The 21,071-nt window shown below is 47.4% G+C and overlaps 1 protein-coding gene across 1 annotated transcript; it reads left to right on the top strand.

Annotated features, from left to right (window-relative positions):
- The first annotated feature begins 11,474 nt into the window (after positions 1 to 11,474).
- On the top strand, positions 11,475 to 19,684 carry EREG (epiregulin). The gene is made up of 5 exons (XM_072336308.1): positions 11,475 to 11,761; positions 16,768 to 16,851; positions 17,276 to 17,399; positions 17,950 to 18,096; positions 19,278 to 19,684. Exons 1-5 carry the CDS (start codon positions 11,716 to 11,718, stop codon positions 19,336 to 19,338), a joined length of 462 nt encoding a protein of 153 aa, XP_072192409.1. The 5' UTR covers positions 11,475 to 11,715; the 3' UTR covers positions 19,339 to 19,684.
- Positions 19,685 to 21,071: the final 1,387 nt, after the last annotated feature.

The following is a 21,071-nucleotide window of genomic DNA, read 5'->3' as shown; positions in this document are numbered from 1 at the left end:
ACCTGGTGTCAAGTCTGAGCTATATAATACTGGACTGTGTCCTAGAACACTGTCTACAGTCTGAGCCTATTGTATGTAGGGTCTCCAGTGGTCCTGCTCCTTGGGAGCTCCTGGCTCAGAGCAGAACAGCTTCATGGCTGCCTTTAGAAAGGTCAGCTTGATAAACAAGGAGTGCACAGAGGGAATGTACAGGTTATTGCTAGCATCTCAAAGTGTTAGGTGGCCCTAAGCTGTGATTGAATATGTGGACCTGACAACAGAGAGACTGGAAGTGTTGTTTGCACAACTCTGAGCCATGGAGCACTGATAGCACCTGCAGTGATGTGTGTACACGTTATATTAGCCTGGCTCTGAGGAGGGAAGCACCTGTAGAGGTCTCCGTTGTACTGTAAATCCAGGAAATCATTTGGAACACCTCTATGACCCAGTTAACAAACAAACAGAGGGAAAAAAAAGAGTGCAGGTACTCATTAAAAGCTCATTGTAAGTAGTCGTTAATTATCATGACAGCAATAAAATCTTGTACTATGACAAGACTGGCTGCTCCTACTCTCGCTGAATTGCATGGGAGCGAGAAGGCTCTGTGAGAAGCAGATTTTGGCGATCTGAAGGACATGTCACAGCACTGCTGATGCCTCTTGTTTGAGCAGAAGAGGAAGATGTTGATTGTGCCATTGCTTGGAGCACTGTTCTTCCTAGCTCAGGTTGGAGTTGCATTGCAGATAGAAGGAGCACCCACCCACTGGAGGTCTGACACAGACTCCTGGATGGAGAGCTGTGTTTCACTTGGTTCATGTGCTCATGGCCATGTAGGCAGATGGACCCTTACAAAAAAGGTGAGGTTGGATAACTACAGGGAGAAGAGAATGCCTCTTCTGGAGGAAGTCAGATGGAACAAGAGGGAGGAAACAGTCCTGGAAAAGCGAAGTCACTATACCTAACTTCCACAAGGCAAGGCACATGTGTAGATCCTGGGCCCTCAGGTCACTCACCCTGGACCCCGTAAGGGAAACAGCAGAGGTGTAGGGCATGAAAGGGACTGAAAAAATGTCCACCTGTGGCAGGGCTGCCATCTGCTGTTTCTCATTAGTGAAAGGATGGAAATCTGTTTGCACTTTTGGTCACTTTTCCATAGCCCAAAGTCTAGATCTTTTGTCTTCCTTACTTCAGTTGGATAAATGATCTCGTAGGAAAGGAAGTAAAAATGTAGGCAGGAAGTAGCACAGAAAAATGTCAATCTAATACCCCCTGTCATGGAATTCTCCTTGCAGCTCATTTGTAAATGTTGGTTACGGTCTGTGTCTGCCTGTTACATCTGAGTAGGAGCAGCAGTTTCCTCAGCCACCCTGAGGCTGCTGCATAGCCAGTCTCAAAAGATTGCTATGTGGACTGAATCAGACAAGTTAACATTTCAATTTAGGGAAGAAAGAAAATTAAAAATTTGCTTGAGAATTTCACAAAGCAGGGCAAAAGCAGTTTTAAATGCTCACTATACAGTTTGGCTCTGGAGTTCCACCTTTTGGGAGTTTTCGATCTCTATTTTTTCCTCCCTACTGTGACAACAAATCTAACTAACAAGGAGCACTGGGATCTTTCTGCACTGCTCATTGCAGCTGTGCAGATGCCTCTCTGTAGCTCCTTCTGAGACACAGCACAGCCAAGGCTACGACATGAGCGCACAGCTCCACGCTTTGCGAGAGCATCTGACTAATTCAGGCGAAGATAATTTGTTTGACATCATTTCTGTACATAAGGCTAAGTCTTTTTGTGTCTCATTGTTATGAAAAATCCCATGATGAACCACATGTCATTGACTTCTGCCAGCTGTTTGACAGAGCCCAGTGGCAGATGTGAATGAGCATTGCTCCAGGAAGCTGTCCAATAAATACCAGTCTCAATTTGGAAGGCTATGGGCCAACCCATAGGCTCAGCAGGTTGCTGTGGTGTCTTTGCATAACAGGGAGGACCTGGTGTGTTCAGTGCATCCCTGGTTTGCTAACCTATGAACAGCCAGATCATGCTGGTTTTGATTAACAGTTCTTGTGCCTTTTTTCCCCCTTCAAGACTATGGCATTATATGCTCATGTCATAGAATCATAGAACTACGGTATCATTCAGGTAAGACCTCTAAAATCACCAGGTACAACCACCAACCCATCCCCACTATAGCCATTGACCATGTCCCTCAGTGTCACATCTCCACAGATCTTGAACACCCCACCAGGGACAGCTACTCCACCACCTTTCTGGGCAGCCTGTGCCAGTGCCTCACCAGTCTTTCAGAGAGGAAATATTTCCTAATACCCAACCCGAGACGGTTGAAGTAATGTCTATATGAAGGACGGTGTTCATCCAACCAAACATGAGGAAGGTGCCACATGGCCTTATCTGCATTTGTTCTTTTTGGAAACTCTCAGCATCTCATATGTTGGTTTGTTGGGTGCAGTTGCTGCAGCTCTGGCACAGCACCTCATGCAGTGCTGGTGTTGGTCTACATGCCCTTATGCTGAATAACACAGGTCTAGAAGAATATCCGTTCTGTTTTTCCAGTGAGGAAAACATCTGCAGCTGCAGTTCCCAGCTGAGTGGTGGCTGTGACATGACATCCAATCCCTTTGTCTAACATTAGTTCAGATCTGGGTCTACACACAGAAACAAGTCCAGTGATGGCTGTGACAGGTGGAGTGGTGGCTGTGGAAATCTCCAAGTAGGGATTCCTGCTGATTTCTCTTGCAGCCCTCATGGCAAGAGGCAGAACTGTGAACTTCAAGATAAACATGAATGTGATGACGAAGGCAATGTAAGCCTGGCAAAAGGCGCTGAGCTTAATGGACCTTTGAGATTTGTAATTTCTAACCTGCAAAACAAATCAGGAGAATCTGGATGGTATATTACAAAGCAACAGACTCCCAGGGAGCTGTGGGACTGGAAATTCTCCTGCCCTTTCCCCTCACCTTGTTAATGCTTCTCCTGACTTTTTTGGTGGCACGTTCGTGATTTCTCATGTGCAAATATGTTTGAATGTTCTCTTCCCTCAGGCACTTCTCAGCCATCTGAATGCCTTCCTCCATCACCAACTGCTTTTTCCATCAAGATTACAGCAGCAAAAAAATGTTCTCTATGGGCTGGGTGCTCCTCTGTGCATGAAAAATATGTGCAGGAGCCAAGAAACACCAGGAGTTTCTTCCTGATTGTTCCAAGTAAGAATGGGCAGTGACGCAGTCTGGGGGCACGACCTTGCACACACGTGTGCACGTGCTCTGGAACCAGCACAGAAGTGCCCATGACCTCAGCAAAACCATACAGAGTCTGGGGGTAGCTGGACTGGGCTGTGTTTGTGCAGGGTTGACCTCTCAGTTCACTGAGGCAGAGGAAAGATACACCTGTGTGGGAAACAGCTATAAACTGCTCTGGTGCACTCTTGTAATTCAGGTGCCATTTTCAAACTGCAGCCTGGAAAGTCCTGAAAAGGGTATTTAGGCAACACTTAGGTGGTGGTTGCTTTTTAAACCATTAAGCGTTTGTGAAATGTAGAAATTGAATGTCTCCACTGGAAGACTTTTAAGAGAGAATATTATTAAGAGAAATAATCATTAAGTGGGCATCTGGGATTCCCCTGTTAGATCTGGCCTGGCTCCCAGCCCTGCTGCAGCAAACCTCTACTCACTTCAGTGGGTGGGGACTTGGGCTACCTGTACTGTCGGTATCCTTGAGTGTCCTGAGAGCCTCATACATGCTTTGGTCTGATTCCTGCCTTTGGCTGCCAGCAGAGTTCTGCATTTGTGTGTGTAACAGCTGTAGCAAGGGATGCAGCACAGAGCCCCAAATGCCTCCTAATTAATGACTGCTGACTGCTGCATGCAGAAGTAAAACCTCTGTTTTCAGCCAGAGCAGAAGTCAGTGACACACAGAACTTTTTCTTGCCCTACACAAAACCTTGAGCCCACGAATTAAACTTCCTAGAGGATTATAGCCTTACGTGAAATAATACTGTCATACAAATAAGACAGAATGACAATTCCATATGATACAATGAAGATCCAGACAAGGGTTTCCACATCTCATGAGGATTTGGGTAGTAGCTCCAACATGGGTCTACCCATGTAGACCTCCCAGCTCTCCCATCTCTCGTAAGGCAACAGGCTACCAAGGTTCAGGGTTTGTGGCACAAGATGCAGGCTTACCTGCCTGTGATAAGGGGGAGGAAGCAGGCATAGGAAGGCTTGGTTCTTTGAGAGCACCATGACAACTCCCAGCAGGCAGTGTGTGTATCCAAGGGACAAAGTGATGGCTACAGTTAGAACCCCCATTCACATACACCACACCATCTGCTTTTGCTTTGCTGCCTACCTCCTTCATCTCTCCCACCTTCAAACAGCCGAGGGGAAGTTTCAGGTGTTAGTAATTTGAAACAAGTGGTTTTAAGAATGCTTTTCCCCTCTGCAGTTTTCATCACATGCACTGTGTTATGTTATTGCCTGGTGGATGCTGATTTGGAATGTTCTGTTACTGAAGCTGTACACCCTCCCACCATGGCTGCTCCAACTTCCAGTCTCCTTTGCTTTTGGAGGCTTACGTCAGACTTTTAGGCACTATTGAGCAGTACTGTTTCTGTTTATCAATTTACCAGGTAAGGGAAAGGTGAGCAATTTTTATGCTTTAAATGCTTCTCGTATCTCTCCAAGGACACTGAATTATCTCATCTCTTAGCTGGAGATACATTCATAGTGCATGTAAGTTAGTTTCTCCCTGATTTATCTGCAAAGCTATCTGAAGCCAAGCTGAGTTCATAGTGCAATACACAGAACAAGTGACATCAGGGCTTCACAACAGTATATTCTTGGGGCTCCCTCATGCGCTTGAGTAACACTGAATGTTACATCAATTATTATTTCTCAAATGTTTTGTTTTTACCTGATCTTAACTGACCACGGCTGTTGCCTGGAGTTAACAGTTCCTGAGGGCACTAGTGTTGGAGCTGAGGATGTGCTGTCAGGCTGCCCTGTATCAATGCAAACCCAGCAGTAGGCTAGTCATTCTTGTGCTAGAAATGACAGTGTACCAGTTTACGTGCAGATCCTGACTCACTGACCACCCAAATGTCCTGTTCTGCAACACTCAAGAAAGTCCCAAGAAAATTTTAGAGCAACAGACTTTTTCCATTTGTATATGCTAGTTTGGACACTCATGTGTCCCCATCTCTGTTCTGCTGAAGGGAAGTTTCTGTGAAGAGCAAAAGGTAATGCAACAAAAACCCTCTAGGTAAGTTATAGCAATGGGAATTTAGAGCTATGTAATTCCCTTGCTATTGCTGAATATGGAAAATGATGACAAAAATTGGGCTTTATTTCTTTGATTCTGTGTTCCCCAGAAAACATTCTGAAGATGTACCAACTCCAGAATCAATGTGTGGAACCTAGGAAGTACAATTATTGATACATGCAATTAGAATCATGGAATCATTTGACTTGGAAAGGACCCTTAAAGGCCATCCAGTCCAACTCCCCTGCAATGCAAGTCGATTGGGTACTCAGATCCCCTCCAGCCTAACCCTGAATGTCTCCAGGGATGGGGCATCTACCACCCCCTGGGCAACCTGTGCCAGTGCCTCTCTGCCCTCACTGTAAAAAACTTCTTCCTTACATCCAATCTAAATCTCTCCTCTTTTAGTTTAAAAGCAATTGCCTGTGTCCTGTCACAACAGACCCCGCTAAAGTGTCTGCCCCTTCTTTCCTGTTACCTGTCATTAGATACTGAAATGCTGCTTTCAGGTCTCCCCAGAGCCTTCTCTTCTCCAGGCTGAATAGCCCTGACTCTCTTAGTCTGTTCGTGTAGGGAAGGTGTTCCATGTTGCATCCCTGCGGTCATTTTAGTGTCCTTCCTCTGGAAGTGCTCTAACAGGCCCATTAGTAGCAGTTTGTTGTGGTCAGAAATGGTCATGTAATGTTAACAATGAAGGTTTTTTTTCAGTAGGGATAGACTTACTGCAGATGAGCATATACTAAACTGGTCCATTGTGAATTTGGAAATCCACAGCTGATGGATTTCCAATGGATATTTACAAATTGTTAGCATCCTGTTTATGAAAACTGTAAACAATCAAAGGCCATTGCCTAGAGGCTCCAACCTTATTTAGATCTACGTAAAGGACGATTCCCACGTTTGCAATGCTGTCAGCGATGCTGGCATGTCACATGGTTACTGCACATGGTCATCAGAGTTGCTCCAGTGTAATCAGATGCATGCCACCGTGTGCAGTGCATTGTGTAAGAGTGCTCTATGAGAGAGGAGAGAGAATTGCGCAGAGACCTCTTTTCCGATGTAGCTAACCCACGTGCCCTTTAAAGGGGTTGATTTGGAAAGACAGGCAATTAGTTTTGCATACGATAGTCCTTCCTGGAAATTGCTCTCCTTGGTCCACGCAGGGGAATGTTACGCGAACAAAGAGGGAGGGCTGGGAGGTGTGGATGGAGCAAAAAGTTGGGCTGTTTTCTGCATGAGCTCTGCTGCCTGGCATGTTCCACCTGAGCACAGGCCATCTCTGGTGCTAGCTTAATGCTCTGTGTTGTGATTGATGTCAGGCTGCCTGTACACCTGGTTGGGCAAGGTGGATTAATCTGGGTGTGGAGCTGGAACATGTGTTATGTATGAAGGGGTGACCGCTGCTGTAAGCATGCTGCAAGTTGGTGGCTGAGATTGTCTCATCCAGAGCATCCAATGCACAGCCTCTGTTTGGAATCCTACAAAAATTAACTGAAATTTTTAAAAAAAGAACAAAAAGTTTTTTGGGGATGCCTATGTTCTCTGAATACCCTTTAGAGGGACCATCTTTGCTGAGGAATTGAACTGGATTCAGAAGACTCTGTTCTGTAGTTTTGTCCAGTGTTTCCCAGAGTGCATTCTTCCTCACCTGGCATTTCATCCTTAGCTTCAGTTCACATTAGAATGGAATGCAGTGGAAGGAAATCAATGTTGGAACAAAGAGGTCCTGTGTGGGATGGAGCTCTCCACCCTTCTCAGTTGTGCAGATGCCAGCAGCTTCTCCCTGCAGCTCCCTATTGGTACCCAGCCCATGACCCAGCTTTCTCATCCCTTCCTTCTGTCCATCACCTAGAGATGATCTTCAGGGAAGCTGGATACCTGAGGTCGTGTTCAGACTGTGGATGGGAGGGGAAGGTGACTGGAAGATTATTTCAGTTACTCTTGCTCGTTCCTACTCACAGCTGGCTCTTGGAGCTGGTGATGTGAAATTCACAAAGACCAAAGAATATGGGGTTCTATTGCAGATTGCACTAGCAGAGTGAAAATACAGAAGGGAAACATCTTGTTGAGTGCTGAGATCCAGAGGTGTTCCTGGCCAGCTCCTTACCCTCCAGCCACACTTGGTCGGAGCATGATGCCAGCATCCTGGCTCCAAGCAGACACAAATGAGGCTGCTATAGCTCAGCCCAAGGGAATGCTGTGGTTTGTTTTTGCTCAGGTTGTAGAAGAGCTTCATTGGGCACTACAGTGTCCTACTTTGCAATGTGACTGCGGTGATAAATTGGGCACCATGTTTATGGGTTCCCTGGGGCGGGCTGTCTCATCATCCCTCCATGACAATGCTGCTCCAATGACGGCCTGATCCTGACTGCTTTCTTTTTGGTCACTGCAGTAATAGTAATGATTAACAGTAATTATAAGAACAGTAATAGGAGTGTCCCATAATGCCAGTGGATGGGGGAATTCCACTAAGTGCATCTCCTCTCATGCCTAGCAGCCATCACTGGGCCAAACAAATACACCATAGACCTGTACCTCTTTCCTAGGTTCTGCGTTGGGGATGTGCGCTGGCTGATCTGGTTCCAGTGAATTGCTGTTTACTTCATCATCCCCAGCACCACACCTCATGCTGAGAGTACCCATCTCCATGCACATGGCCAAGCGTGCAAGTGGCACTCACCACTGAGTCACAGACAAAATGCGGAGGCCACAGCAATCTGTCTCTTTCCCTCTGATGGTAACACTCATACAGAGCATCTCCTTGCCCTCTGCCTTCCCTAGGCTGTCCATGGCAAGGATGCAGGAGAGTAAAGAAGGGCAGTGGTGCAGAGCCCACAGCTTGGGCTGAGTGCTGTGGTGAAAGCCAGTGGGAGGCAGTGAGTGCAGCTGAGTCACACCACCTTGCAGCAGTGGCTCTCGCTGCCATTTCTCAGTCCCCAGAGTGTTACTGTGCTCAGAGCCATCAAGCAGAAGTGCCACGAGGTTGGCTGGCAGCAACGCACTATCATTTCATGGCGTGCTTACTGTTTGCTAACAATAAAATGCCTTTAGATCACGAGGAAGGCAATTCAGAAGTGTGGCATCGTGCTTCCCTGAGCCTTTGCTGAATGCATGTAAGAAAGTATCAGTTGTGAGTCCAGGTGAAGGGGGGAAAGGCAGAAACCTGTATGGCTAGTAGCTTAATTCTTGCCACCCACAGTGGGGAAACCACTCCTCTTCCACCTTGGTCCTACTTAGAGTCTTAACAAATGATTAGGAGCAAGGGTCCAAACTGACTGAATGCATAGATGGGACCTGGCTTGGTGCACCCTTCACATGGGTACAAATACAGGTTTGCTTAGCAGCAAGTCAAGACAGAAACCATGAAAAGATCCTGTAAATGGAAGAAGCTGCCACCTCCTTCGAGACGAGGGAACTACTTTGCAGAGAGCTATAATTAGGAAAGGGAAAACAGCAGATGAGCACTAAGGAGCTCTTCCTGCCGGCGGCATGTGTTGGGACACTCAGGAGCTGCTCAGAGGAATGGAAATTTCCTATATGCCAGCAGAGTGAAAACCTGCTTTTGCCTTTACCTTTCCATCTTTTGAGATGCATCAAGATTGATGGGATTTAGAACTCTTTGGTTTGTTGCTTCTGTTTTTGTTTCAGTTTCTGCTTAATGCTGACCCAAGAAGTTGCCCAAGAAACCACTGAATTTGGGGTGATTGTTATTTTAAACAGCAAAATGTCTTTTGTCTGGGAGCTTTGACCTCACCATGCGTTTCCAGGAAGAGCTACTTGCAGCCTTGGGTTAGCATTTTGAACTCATCGTTTATGGAAGAGCTTGGTTAAGTACACTGGCCCTAAATGATTCATCACAGATGTAGATTTGAGTCTGACCTCTCTATAGAGTAAGTCTGGCTCAAGGCTTTTTCCTTACTCCATTTCCTGCAGCCTATCTCAAGTATGGATCCCAATTAGGTATATGCCTTCTTACAGCATTTGTGATCATGTTTTTCACCTTTTTAGTTCTTATGTAAAGTTACCCAGTGCTTCAAAGCAAGGTTATGATTGTCTTCTATTTTCAAAAACACTTTCTAACAAAAATATGTTGTTTTTGGAAATAGGTGATAATCTTGACAGACAAAAAAGCAATGCAGATCAGTACCCAGAATGGCAGTGCCTAACACTGGACGTGGGTTTTACAGAAAGTAGGAGTCATCTGTCATGTATGGGTTTGTTATGCAAGAACACATACATAAAGTGACAGTTCACTATTAGGAATGCACCTGTATTCTTCTACAGCCAATCACTATGAAGAAATGCATTCTCAAGCATCTTCTGCTTTTCTCCTTGGATTCATGGGATGTAACAAATCTGCCTTACAATGGATCCATTGGTGTAGAAAGGTACTACCCAATGTGAAGAGTAGCAACTGGAACAGTGGCTCTTAAGAGTGTGTATGGTCAGTATCCAAAGAGGCACCTCCACACAGGGGAAGAGGATGGTGAATCATTCAAGTGGGGATGGCTGATGTGGAAACATAAACCACAAGACAGAGAAAATTACAGAAAGGTGAAGCAAAGATCTGTATGTGGTACTTGTTGCCTACAGATTCAAATCTGAAAGAGGAAATTCCAATGAATGGCTTCAGTGGTGTCAGCGTTACCTGGTATCTGGATACCGGTACAGAACTATAATTAAATGCTCTCTTTTCAGAGGATAAATCACACAGGAATTTAAGGGTGAAATTAATTATAAAGTGGAAGTTCTGCAATGATGTTGCTTTTAAAGCATCCTGGAAAATGCCCACATGCACAAACGTTTTCCTATGATTGCAATTACTTCCTTTACTCACTGTGAGCCCCAAAGGAGCAGACAATAAAGTCCTTAATAAAAGGGATCAGCCCCAATTAAAGAAGCAACAAAAGCAGTCATGTGGCATCAGAAAAGCTACCACCTGCTCAACTTAATGCAATGAAGTGATCGTATTGGGGCCATAGCACTGCAGGGACAAAAATGGACTTGGCAAAAGATTCAGGCTAACATTATGTCCCATTTCTTCACAGAGTGAACTTCGGTTCCATGCAGAGCTTTCGGTACCCAATCTTGCCAACTCTATGTTTGCATAGTTAACAGCTTGTGCTGACGTAATGCAGTAGTAACACACTGAGCTTTTTACTTTCAGCATCTCCACGCTTCCGTGGATCTATGAAAGTGTTCCCAAAATAAGCAGAAGAGTGACTTGTAAGTACCAGGTCTGTTCCCAAACTCCCAAAATTGATGTGTTTATTTCTTAGAACTGGAATCCGAGTATGGAGACATGCTCTGTCATGTTCTCCAGTATCTTCTGTAGTGAACTCTGTTGTATCAATAACACTTGCGCAGTAGAGAAACTATGAATACTGGAGTTATCAGCTATTTAATTGCACCTTGTTATCAACAGTCCCATTCCTTGCACTATGAGGTAGGCTTATCAGTTCCACAATAAATAGGGTATAACATTACCTTTTTTGATGAAAAAGGTCATGGTGTTGCTTTAAAAGGAAAACAGCTCTCATTGCTGAGCAGTTCGGGCAAAAAGTGTTTCACCTGTCAGACACATGTACAGAGAGATGTGGGGTGGCGTATCCCCCAACTCTGATGGCGTAGGCAATGAGGCCATGCTTCACCTAGCAATGGAGTGTAGCAACTGCCTTCAGCAGAATGCAGGAAGAACTAAACCCAGCCAAGTGCTGGTCAGTTGGCATAGCAGCTGCCCACGCTGCCGAGCACTGGAGGGACACGGTGCCCTTCAGCCATCCCAGCAGGCGGAGGTGAGGTACTACATTCCTGAGTCCTATTCTGGAACCTAATGGACCATTTCTGTGCCTAGCGCCCAGGCTCATGGCACGCGTGGGCTGAGGGGTGACAGGAAATGCCAGCAGGTGGGAGACTGGGGAGGGCAGCGAGTTTGTGGCTGCCTTCCCAACGCTGTTGGTCAACGTTCGGCGGTGCTGGGGGTATGCTGCATCCCCAGGCCCCATCCAAGTGGTTCTGCACCCACCTGCGCTGGCACCCACACCATTATACCCAGCCCCAACAACGCTGCCCTCAGCCGTGGCTATGCGTCCCCGGGCCCGCTTGGCAGCCCGTTTTACAGCCAGGTGTGCCACCGCAGCAATGTTTGCTGAAAGAGGGATAAAGGCAGCACGTGCACCAGGGGGCGGGGTCCGGGTCGAGGGTGCCCCAGTCCCCCTCGGGGCATCGCCTCCGGGCACGGGGGGACGGGAGGAGGCGGAACGCGCCGCGGGAGGAAGCTGGTGTGGACGAGCACCTGCTCCGAGCCCTGCAGGGTTTCATCACTTCGCCGCCCCGCCTCTCCGCCGCACATAAAGACCGGGACGGCCCGGCTGCCCCACAGCGCTCCGCAGCTCTGCCGCCGCCTTCCTCTTCTCCTCTTCCTCCTTCTCTCAACCAGTGTACGCGACAGCGATGGACGCCGGCGGCCCTCGAACCCGCAGTCTGCTTCTCTTCTTCGGTGAGTGCCTGGAATCTTGCATGTGCAGGGGTGCGATGTGATGGGGGAAAGTGTGTGCTCGTTCCCTTTTTCCTGCCCGGCAGCAGGAGCTGCTCTGTTCTCTCATCCTGTCCTACTGTTCTGAGTGAGCTCAGTGCTGGGGGCAAATAGAGGGGCCTCTGCTTGTCACAGCAGGCCGTGTGCCCCTTGCCTTCCTGCTTCTTACATCCTTACCTGAAGTGAGCTCCTCAGAAAAGTGCTTCCTCCTGGCTCCCAGAGTCCCAGAACACACAGCTGATTCCCATCCTACAGCTCCACTGGGGCTGTGAGGCAGTGACCCTTTGGGGTGATGCACACTGCATGCAGCAATGCTTGAGGCAGGGCTGAGACTTGCAGCGCTCACTCTGCCCTCATCACAAAGCGTGTTCTTATGCCTGCAGTGCTGGGCTCAGAGTCTGAGGCAATGGGTCAGTCAGCTCCCAAGGCCAATTCCAAGACCAATTGCAGCAGGAGTTTCTGTCTTTCCTCTTGGCCAGGTGTTTCCATAGGGCTCATGCCTCAGCTGCTGCAGTGACAGCAGGTTAAACCTCTTTTAACCTGTGACTCAGCCGTGCTTTGCGCACAGCTGGCACTGGAAGGAACTGGTATGTCTTCATGGATTTGTGTACAGATTGATGTATTTCCGGGGCAGGCACAGAATCTAATGGTAGGGGACAGATTAGTCACAGCGAGGTGGCCTCATAGCAAGTGCTGGGAGCGCTTCAGTGCCTTTCTAGCCCAGGTCAGCAGTCCAAGCAGAACTCTGTGATGCAGCTGGGAAGTCCGTCTCCAGCTGATGGCTGCTGTTGTGCCAGGCTGCAGAGCTTCACTGCCCCAAGGCAGGACTTAATTCCAGTGGCCATCATCAGCTCCATATCCAGGCTGTCACTGGCTCAGGGGAACTTTGTGGTTTCCTATGCCATGTCTGAGCTGACTGCAGAGGTGTCTGAACCTGGAGGTACAGAAGGTGGCAGCAGGTGGTGTGTCTGACAGGAAGCAATAATGGATTTCTCCTTCCCCTGCAGTGTAGGGCCCTCTGTCCCATGCTAGGAGCAAGGGTGGTGTGTGAATCCAGTCATTGGTGTGCAGGTCTGCATGGGAGTGGAAGTGGTGCTGAAATGACTGGTGTGCATAATAAGTAATTATCTGAATTATCTCTTCGTAAGAGTAAGTTCTGTCACAGAGTACAAGGTGATTGTGGGGGCTTTGCTGGAGTGATGGTACTCCCATGCAGGCTGCTGTCTGCAGGGCTGCTTTAGGGCATCCGTGGCTCTGAGTCAGCAGTTCTGAAGTTGTGGGTGCAATATGCAGTGCAGACACTGCTTCCCAGTGACATGCACAGGTGCTTCAGCTCATTGCTGCAGGGGGAATTCATTTGGATCTCTCTCTTTACCACCATGTGTACACAGAGTATGGAGAAGTGGGGGGCAGAGAGGGTGAACATCTCCTTTACATGGTGGGACATGCCTGTGCCTCTGGCATGTCTCATTCCAGGAAGAGGAGTGCTAGGCATGTTTGCTGGCCATGGCCATACAGTACAGTTACATCCCACCTTGGGCACTAAGCAGAAGCAAGGTGTTATATCCCAAGCATGAAGATGGGGAGGTGTGCTCTCTCTGCAGTGGTTAAAATAATTTCAAATGACTGCTTTCCCTTTCCCAGAGCTTTGTTCAGCGTACACAGATAACCCAAACTCCAGAGATGCTGTTGCAAGGGCAGAGTTGCACAGCCACATGTTGAAGCAGAGCAAGTCATTAGCAAGGCTTTCATTGCCAGCCCTATGGCTCTGTACTCCTCACCTGGAGCACAGCCACTCCACCTGGCCTTCACTGCCAGAAGGAATTGCTGGGTTTGACATGGCCTGGAGAGGCGTGTGGTAGGGCAGAGTGGTTCACTGCAGAAAGAGACAGAAGGTGATGCACTAAATTTGGGTGGTGGTGGTAGTGGTGCTCACAGAGGCTGTGAAACAGGCTGACCTTAGTTCATTGCTTGCTCTGCACAAAGAAGGCCTTAGGCAGTCAGGTGGTCTTTGAGTGTGTAAAACCAGATGATGGCGATCCAGCTGGATCCAGCCCCCAAGTTAAATGGGTTGAGACCCAGCGGGGGATGTCACCTGGGTACCACTGTGCCTGGCACTTCTTTGGTAGTGCAACCCAAGTGACGTGTGTTTGAGGGGAGTGCAGAGGTGCCAGATGTGAAATAGCATTAGAGAATTTTCTGCAGGTGAATTGACATGTGGCCAGTGATCTTGGGGGTGAATGAAGCCAAATTAAGTGATGATAGGGACCTAGCACTCCTCAGGATCCTAACAATTCCCCATTGAAGTAGTGTGACTCTTGCAGAGAGACTAGTTCTTTATTTTGTAAGTCTTGTATGTATGTCCCTCATCCTGCAGCTGGAAGCCATAGTGGCTGACCTGATAATTACCATAGGACATCACTTCTGATAAAGGCTTCAGGAAGCTGAGGAACCACTCTGTTTCTCCTTTATCCTTTGTGAAGGGTCCAGCAAACAGCAGCAATACCCCCATTCCAGAAACAGAGTTAATCTTAGAGTGATACCCGCAGGACCTGACCAGGTATTGCGTGCTGGCGGCACAGCACTGGCATTCCTGAGAGGCATTAATAAATACCATCAACCTCATTACTGTTATCTTGTACCCTGTGCAGTATTTACTTAGTGAACGGTGAAGGAATAAAAATAGAAATACCTCTCCCAGGTCCTACGTTTGATATACATCACTTGATAACTATTCTGGGAAAGGTATTCCTCTGTTACTGCAGCATGTGGAACCGTAATCCTCCAGCAGGATCCCCCTCCCACTGATGTCAGAGGAAAAATATGTGCATGGGGGAAAGGGCAAAATGGAGCAAGAAGAACTTTGCCCAAATGCCGAAAATACTGCTGGGTGTCAGCAAATACCACACCTGTGCTTCAGCCTCTGGCCTGTACCCACAGTCAGGTGGAGGTTATTGGCTGCCGGGATGGGGCAGGCTTTGCTCAGCTTTGTGTGAGCAGGTGTGCCTTAGTCTGTCGATTATGGAGTCTAGTGTTTTGTCTCCGTTTGTGCTCTGAGCACAGAGGGGCTGACCTGCCTCTCAGTTGTACTTCTAGTCTGCCTTGGTTGCGGTTTCTCAGCTGTGTTCTGGTATCTGTCCAACAGAGAACTTTGGACTAAGAAGGTACTGCTTAGATCATTCTCAGGTGGAGGAAGCATGCAAGTCAAAGCAGAAGTGTGTAGGCTGAACAGAGACCTTCTGCTGGCTTAAAACCCATCTACCCAACTACCTGCATCTCCTGGTAAAATCTGTACTGAACACAAAGTGCTGTGAAAATAAATACATAAAAATTAAAAGAATAATAATAATAAAATCCCACCCTGAAAGTAAACTTTCATGTCCTGCCCTGTCAGAGTGCAAGGCAGCTCCTGCTGAGTCATGCATCAGAAGCAGCTGTCTCTGGCATGCTCATCTATGGTCCCTCATGTCACTGCCCTCTTGCTGTGGCTCTGGTTGAGTGCACCCAGCCTACATCCTTTCTCTAAAGCCCTGTGGTAACCTGGCTGTGCAGGAAATACGTTTAGAACAGAAAAAAAAGCTCTGTCCATCTGAGGCGGATGTTCTGCCTTTCTGTCATCTAACTGAACTACATCTTAAGGGATGCCCTGCCAATCACCCAGAAATGGATGAGCTGTAGGAAATTCCTAAATTGCTGTAGATTTAGCACTGAGGGGTAATGAAACTTTCTAATAACTGGAGTTGAACTGGGGTGATCAAGAAACTATGAAGGCACATTCCATCTATTAGGCATGCATGAGCTGACAAGTTAATGGAGGCAAACAGCCCAAAGACACCAACTGCAGGCTTCTCTGGCATGGGGCTGATGACTGAATGGGTTAGGTTGTGACCACAACAGGGGTGTCCCCAAAGTGGATTCATGCTCAGCTGGGACAAGCATTCATTGCTTTTTGTGGGCTAGCCATGGAGCCTTTAGATTGTTCTTGGAAATGTTCATTCAAGTACTGGAAAGCTTGTTCTGTGCAGCATCACAGGACACCCCAAAAGAGGTCAAAATACGTTATAGGCTGCATCTGTGGGAGAAGGGAAGCAGGGCCCCTACTCCCCAGGGGAATGCAGCAAGATTCCTCTGCCTGCATGCTGCAGGCCCTCCCAGTGTGGCAGGTACCCACACCAGGCCTGCTGAGCTGCAGTTCTTAGAATCACAGAACTGTAACGATTGAAAAAGACCTCTAAGACCACCAAGTACAGCCCCAACCCATCCCCACCATGCCCACTGACCACAATCCCCAGTGCCACGTCTCTGCAGTTCTTGAGCATCTTCAGAGGCAGTGACTCCACCGCTTCCCTGAGGAGCCCGTTCCATTACCTCACCACTCTTCTTGAGAAGAAATGTTTCCTAACATCCAGCCTGAATCTCGCTTGATGCAACCTAAGGACATTGCCTCTCATCCTCTTCTTGCTGTAGTGTGGGTGGTGGAGGAAGGACAGCAGTGTCCTCATTTCTGCCCAGGGTCCTTCCCAGATGAGTGACAGTGGCCCAGCACCTGTGACTGGATTGACATCTTTTGAATTCATTGAGCAGATAGAGGGAGTCTGGGGTCTCATGGTAGCTCTCTCTAAGTGGGCTTTCATTTGAATAGTGGAGAGGAGTGAGTGCAGGAACTGGCCAGCATTTCAGGTAGGGTGCAGCAAGGCTGAGGGAGCTGTCTCCTGCAGAAGAGTAGCTTTGCTTTGATCTTCCTTTGGACAGACCATGGTGGGTGCTGAGCCTGGCCAAGTACTGACCCTCAGTATAATGCTGCAGCACTACCATGCTGACTGCTGGGTCCTGGGAAGTCCTCTGCCCAGAGTCAGCCACAACTCCAGGAGTTCTCCGTGTTGATTACTTCCTGCGATGAATGCAGGCTTGTCATGCCTATTCATAACTGTAGTCAATAGGAACCTTATTCTGATTTTATTTTCTCATAGGTTACCTATTGCAAGCGGTCATGGGCACAACAGTGATCCCGTTATGTGCACCTGGTGAAATGGAAAACTGCACAACAGCATTAGGTAAGTGTACACCACAGCCCTCTTTGCAAATAGCAAGTGTTTGGTTGCCATCTTCCTCGAGCTGGTGACCCTTGGAAAACACTTCAGCTCTACCCATAGGTTACTGTTGAACTACATTCCAAACATCCACAGAGCATTTGCTGATGCTGAACATGAACTTTCTTAAAGCTTGTATGCTCTTGAGTCTCACTTTTCAGTGTAGTATCTGTGTCTTAGTTGAAAACTGCTGTGAAAGCAGTAATAGCTGATATGGGGCTTATAAGGGAGGAGTCAGTGTAAGTATAACTCTATCCAGAAGGCTCATCTGCTGCAGTGCCCACTGCATTGCAGCTCTGTTGGTAGCCTTGTTGGACGTGTAATGCTTGCACATTGTTTGAGAAAGGAAAAATGAAGCTGATGAGGTGCTAACCAAACCTTTCTGCAGTCCAGACAGAGAACAGTCCTCGTGTGGCTCAAGTTGGGATAACCAGGTGCAAGCCTGAAATGAAGGACTACTGTTTCCATGGACAGTGTGTGTACATAGTGGACCTAGATGAGCACTATTGCAGGTAAGGACTGAGCACAGCATGCCCTGTGGCCTCCCTGACATAGTCTTTGGGATGAACTGCTTGTGGTTCTGATCTTGCTGATGTTTAGGCAATCAGCAACCCAGCAAAGAGTTTAAATACTCACAAGAACTTAAAGAGAAGCAGAGTATCTCTAACAGACCGTAGCTGGATTTAAGCAAGTATGGAGCATATGAGCTGGCTGCAGTGAAACCAGAGTGAGAGTCTGAGACAGGTGAGGTTAGTCACCAACCCACCATAGGCATGGCACACTCACTGTGATGTTCCTGCTATTGTTCATCTTCATTTACAATAGTGAGAGGTCCAGATTGCATACATGGCAGTGAGGTGTCTCCTAAAAAATGACCCTCTGGGCACTTTAAGGGGCCTCACTTTCCTGAAAGATTTGCATTCCTAGACCCACAAGGAGTTTGGCCATAGAAGTTGGAATTGCTTGTCCCTAAGGAAACATCCAGCAGCAGAGCATACACTGTGGAGTGCTGAAATGTAATTCTGTGGCAATTTCTCCATTTTTTGTCTCTCTTGTCCTCAGGTGTGATGTAGGTTTCTCTGGTGTCAGATGTGTGCATTCAGAACTTGTCCGACAGCCCCTCAGTACAGAGTATGTGGCACTGACAGTCATCCTTGTTTTGCTTTTCCTCATCGCCATCTCTATCGCAGGCTACTACATCTGCAGGAGGTAAGAGCATTTCCTTTGTGGTTCAGTAGTGTGCATATAGTAAGATATCCAGTTGGACAGAAGTACTTATCTCCATGCAATCAACTGAGTATAGTTTGAGCAAACCTGCTGGCATAACCCAAAAAAAACCCCATGTTCTGACTGCATAACCCAAATGGAAGGCTGGGTCACACTGGGGCACAAGTACCTGCTAATTCTCTCTGACCCTGTTGGATCACTGAGCAGGTTGGTTCTCCTGTCTTAGAGAATGTCTTAGAGTAGATGAGAGAGCAGGCAGGGAGTGGGAGAGCTCTAGTTTCTTCTCTTGGTAATGCCATTTCCTTGGTCATCGGGAACTGCAGATCAGCTGGATAGAATTGTGGAATCATCAAGGTTGGAAAAGATCTCTAAGATCATACAGTCCAACCATCCACCTACCATCAGTACTGCCTACCAAATCAAGTCCCAAAGTACTACGTCTGTCCTTTCATTAAACATTTCCAGGCATGGTGATACCACAACCTCCATGGGCAGCCCCGTTCCAATGCCTCACCACTCTAAGAGTGGTAATAATCTAAGAAGATAGTGGTTATAATCTAAGAGATTATTCCTAATATCCATCCTGAACCTCCCCTGGTGCAATTTGAAGCCATTCCCGCTCATGCTATCTGCTGTGCTGTGGTGACTGTGCCATATGACAAGCATTGTTTTGCCAGCTGCAGAGCACATAGGACAACAATCTTCTCTACCAACAGACACAAGGGCAACAAGAATTGTTCTTTGTGCTAATAACTAATTGCAAGGCAGAACAGCTCTAGAGGGAAGTCTAAGCCTCACAAATCTGATAGGTAGGTGGTAGCTGCCTAAATTCCTCCTCCTTGCCTGAAGTCTCCATAGCACATGAGAAAATGGCAATGTTGGTTGGGGCACTCAGCCCCAGTGCAGGCAAGGATGCAGCAGGATTTCACAGCCCACTACCAGCAGCAAGATTTCAACATATGTGTGAAATCTTCAGGACTAAGCTTAGATGTGAGGCTCTGCATGCAAGTTATCTCAGCACAGGCATAGCCCATATGCTAGAAGGAACAAACACAGAGAGGTCACATTGAGTTCTCTTGTCTTCCTCCTTCCCTCCATTTGTTCCTTAAAAAGCCCCTTGGGATGACAGGCTTTTCAGAAGTGACGCTTCTCTCTGTTCTCAGGTACCGACACAAGAAGAGACACAGCAACACTAGTGAATACAAGGAGGTTGGTGCCCTGTAGAAGAAAGTGTGACTTCCTTCAACATTCTGTTCGTCTGGACGGACTCAGTGGCTCCACATCTATTTAAATGTTATTTTTATTAATGATATTTACAATATTTATATCCTTTTACAAATTTCAATTGTTTGGTGTTCCAATCAATATAGGTCAAGCATTTTGTTTTCAGTGTTTTATTTTTTTATTAAATAATATTTCTTAATAAGAACCCTGCATCAGTGTTTCTGTGCAAAAGAGATATATTTTTGTAAAAAGTTGTCTTCTTACTCTGAAGAGTAATTTTATATTTATTGTTGTGAATATGCTTAGAACAATTTTACACCTGTAAATAAAAGTTCTTGACAAAGTCAGAATGTCTGTGTGTTTTGATCAAAGTGAAGCTTGGCTTGGGTGAGATGCTGCAAAGCAAGGATGCTACTGCAGAAGGTGCTGTGCCTGTAGAGAGAGCTGATGCTTGCCCAGCTGATTGCAGAGCCACCTCTTTCTCTATCATATTAAATGCTGTCCTGACTTAATTGTTGTTAAGGTCAAGAAAATGAAAAGGGGGTGCCTGTCCTTGTTTTTTCTGTGATGTTATCCAGTTCTGTGTGAACTTGGAGGAAGCAGGACTTAGGCCTGTCTTGAGCCATCCCATTTCTGTGTCAGCCAGTTGCTGACTGCCACCAAAGGGACCCACGAGCTCTTTTACACACAGCAAACCAACAGAAGGAGAGCAGTTGTATCAAGGCCTTGAGCTCTTGTTCAAGTGGTCCAAGGAACTTGGGAGGCAAGGTGGGATGGGTTTCCCCAGTGCCTTGACATGTGGCAAAACCCTTTCCTTTGGAAAAGATGAGTCATTGAAATGACAGCTCTGCTGCTCCCCAGCTTAGTACTCACTTCCTGACCTTGCCTTACTTTCTCTGTTATCTTCCCACTGATGAGCACCAAAGCAAAGGTGTGGTAGGGCAGAGCCAGGCTGCAGTGGAACAGCTCTGCCCAGGTTCTGCCTGCTTTTGTTGTGCTTCTCCTCCCCTGGTGCCTCAGTGGGCAGTGCATGCAGCAATGAGGAGGAAAGAGGTCTGTTTAGCAACACAAAGATGCAATCTGGGCACAGTCTGACATTACTTATGGCAGATCCCTCTGGCAGTGCATAGCAGGAGAGCAGCCCTGATGGCTGTCAGAGCTGTGCCTGGCACCAAGGAACTTTTTATGTGTTCTCTGTTCACCTTCCAGCACTCATGGTCCCTCCAGCAGAGGTACCACCAACTGCTGGAGCCTTTGTGTCAAGGCAGTACATGTCTCCCTGGTACCCAGTTAGAAGAGCACTTCAGGTCAATCCCTGCTAGTTGGGTGATGTGTCGCAAGCTCTCATTATTTGCCCCTCAGCTTTTCACTTCCTCTCTCCTCTTGTAATGTCACAGAGAAACCTGTTCTGCTGGGTGACAGCTGATGGCAGGCACAGCCCCATGCCTGCACGGCCTTCCCTGGTGGGAACTATTTTTTAATGTCCAACTTTGAGCTGACTGCCTTAGTTTGGCTTGGGCTTTCCCCACCTACCTGTTGCTCATTTCAATCCCAGCCCATAGCAGCTCTTCAAATCCTGCATTTTCTTCCCTCCTGCATACGATTGAGTAAGCAGTGAGCTCGAGGTTGCATACCGGGCTGCCAGCTCACGGCGTGCCAGCCGGACTGCGGCTACCAGCCCCGCAACCGCGTGGCTGGTCCTCTGACACACCCAGGTAATTTCTCTCTGAGAG

Source organism: Excalfactoria chinensis, chromosome 4 (assembly GCF_039878825.1).
Source record: "Excalfactoria chinensis isolate bCotChi1 chromosome 4, bCotChi1.hap2, whole genome shotgun sequence".
Taxonomy (NCBI): domain Eukaryota; kingdom Metazoa; phylum Chordata; class Aves; order Galliformes; family Phasianidae; genus Excalfactoria; species Excalfactoria chinensis.
Note: the sequence above shows the minus strand (reverse complement) of the source record. Positions and strands in the feature narration are given on the sequence as shown.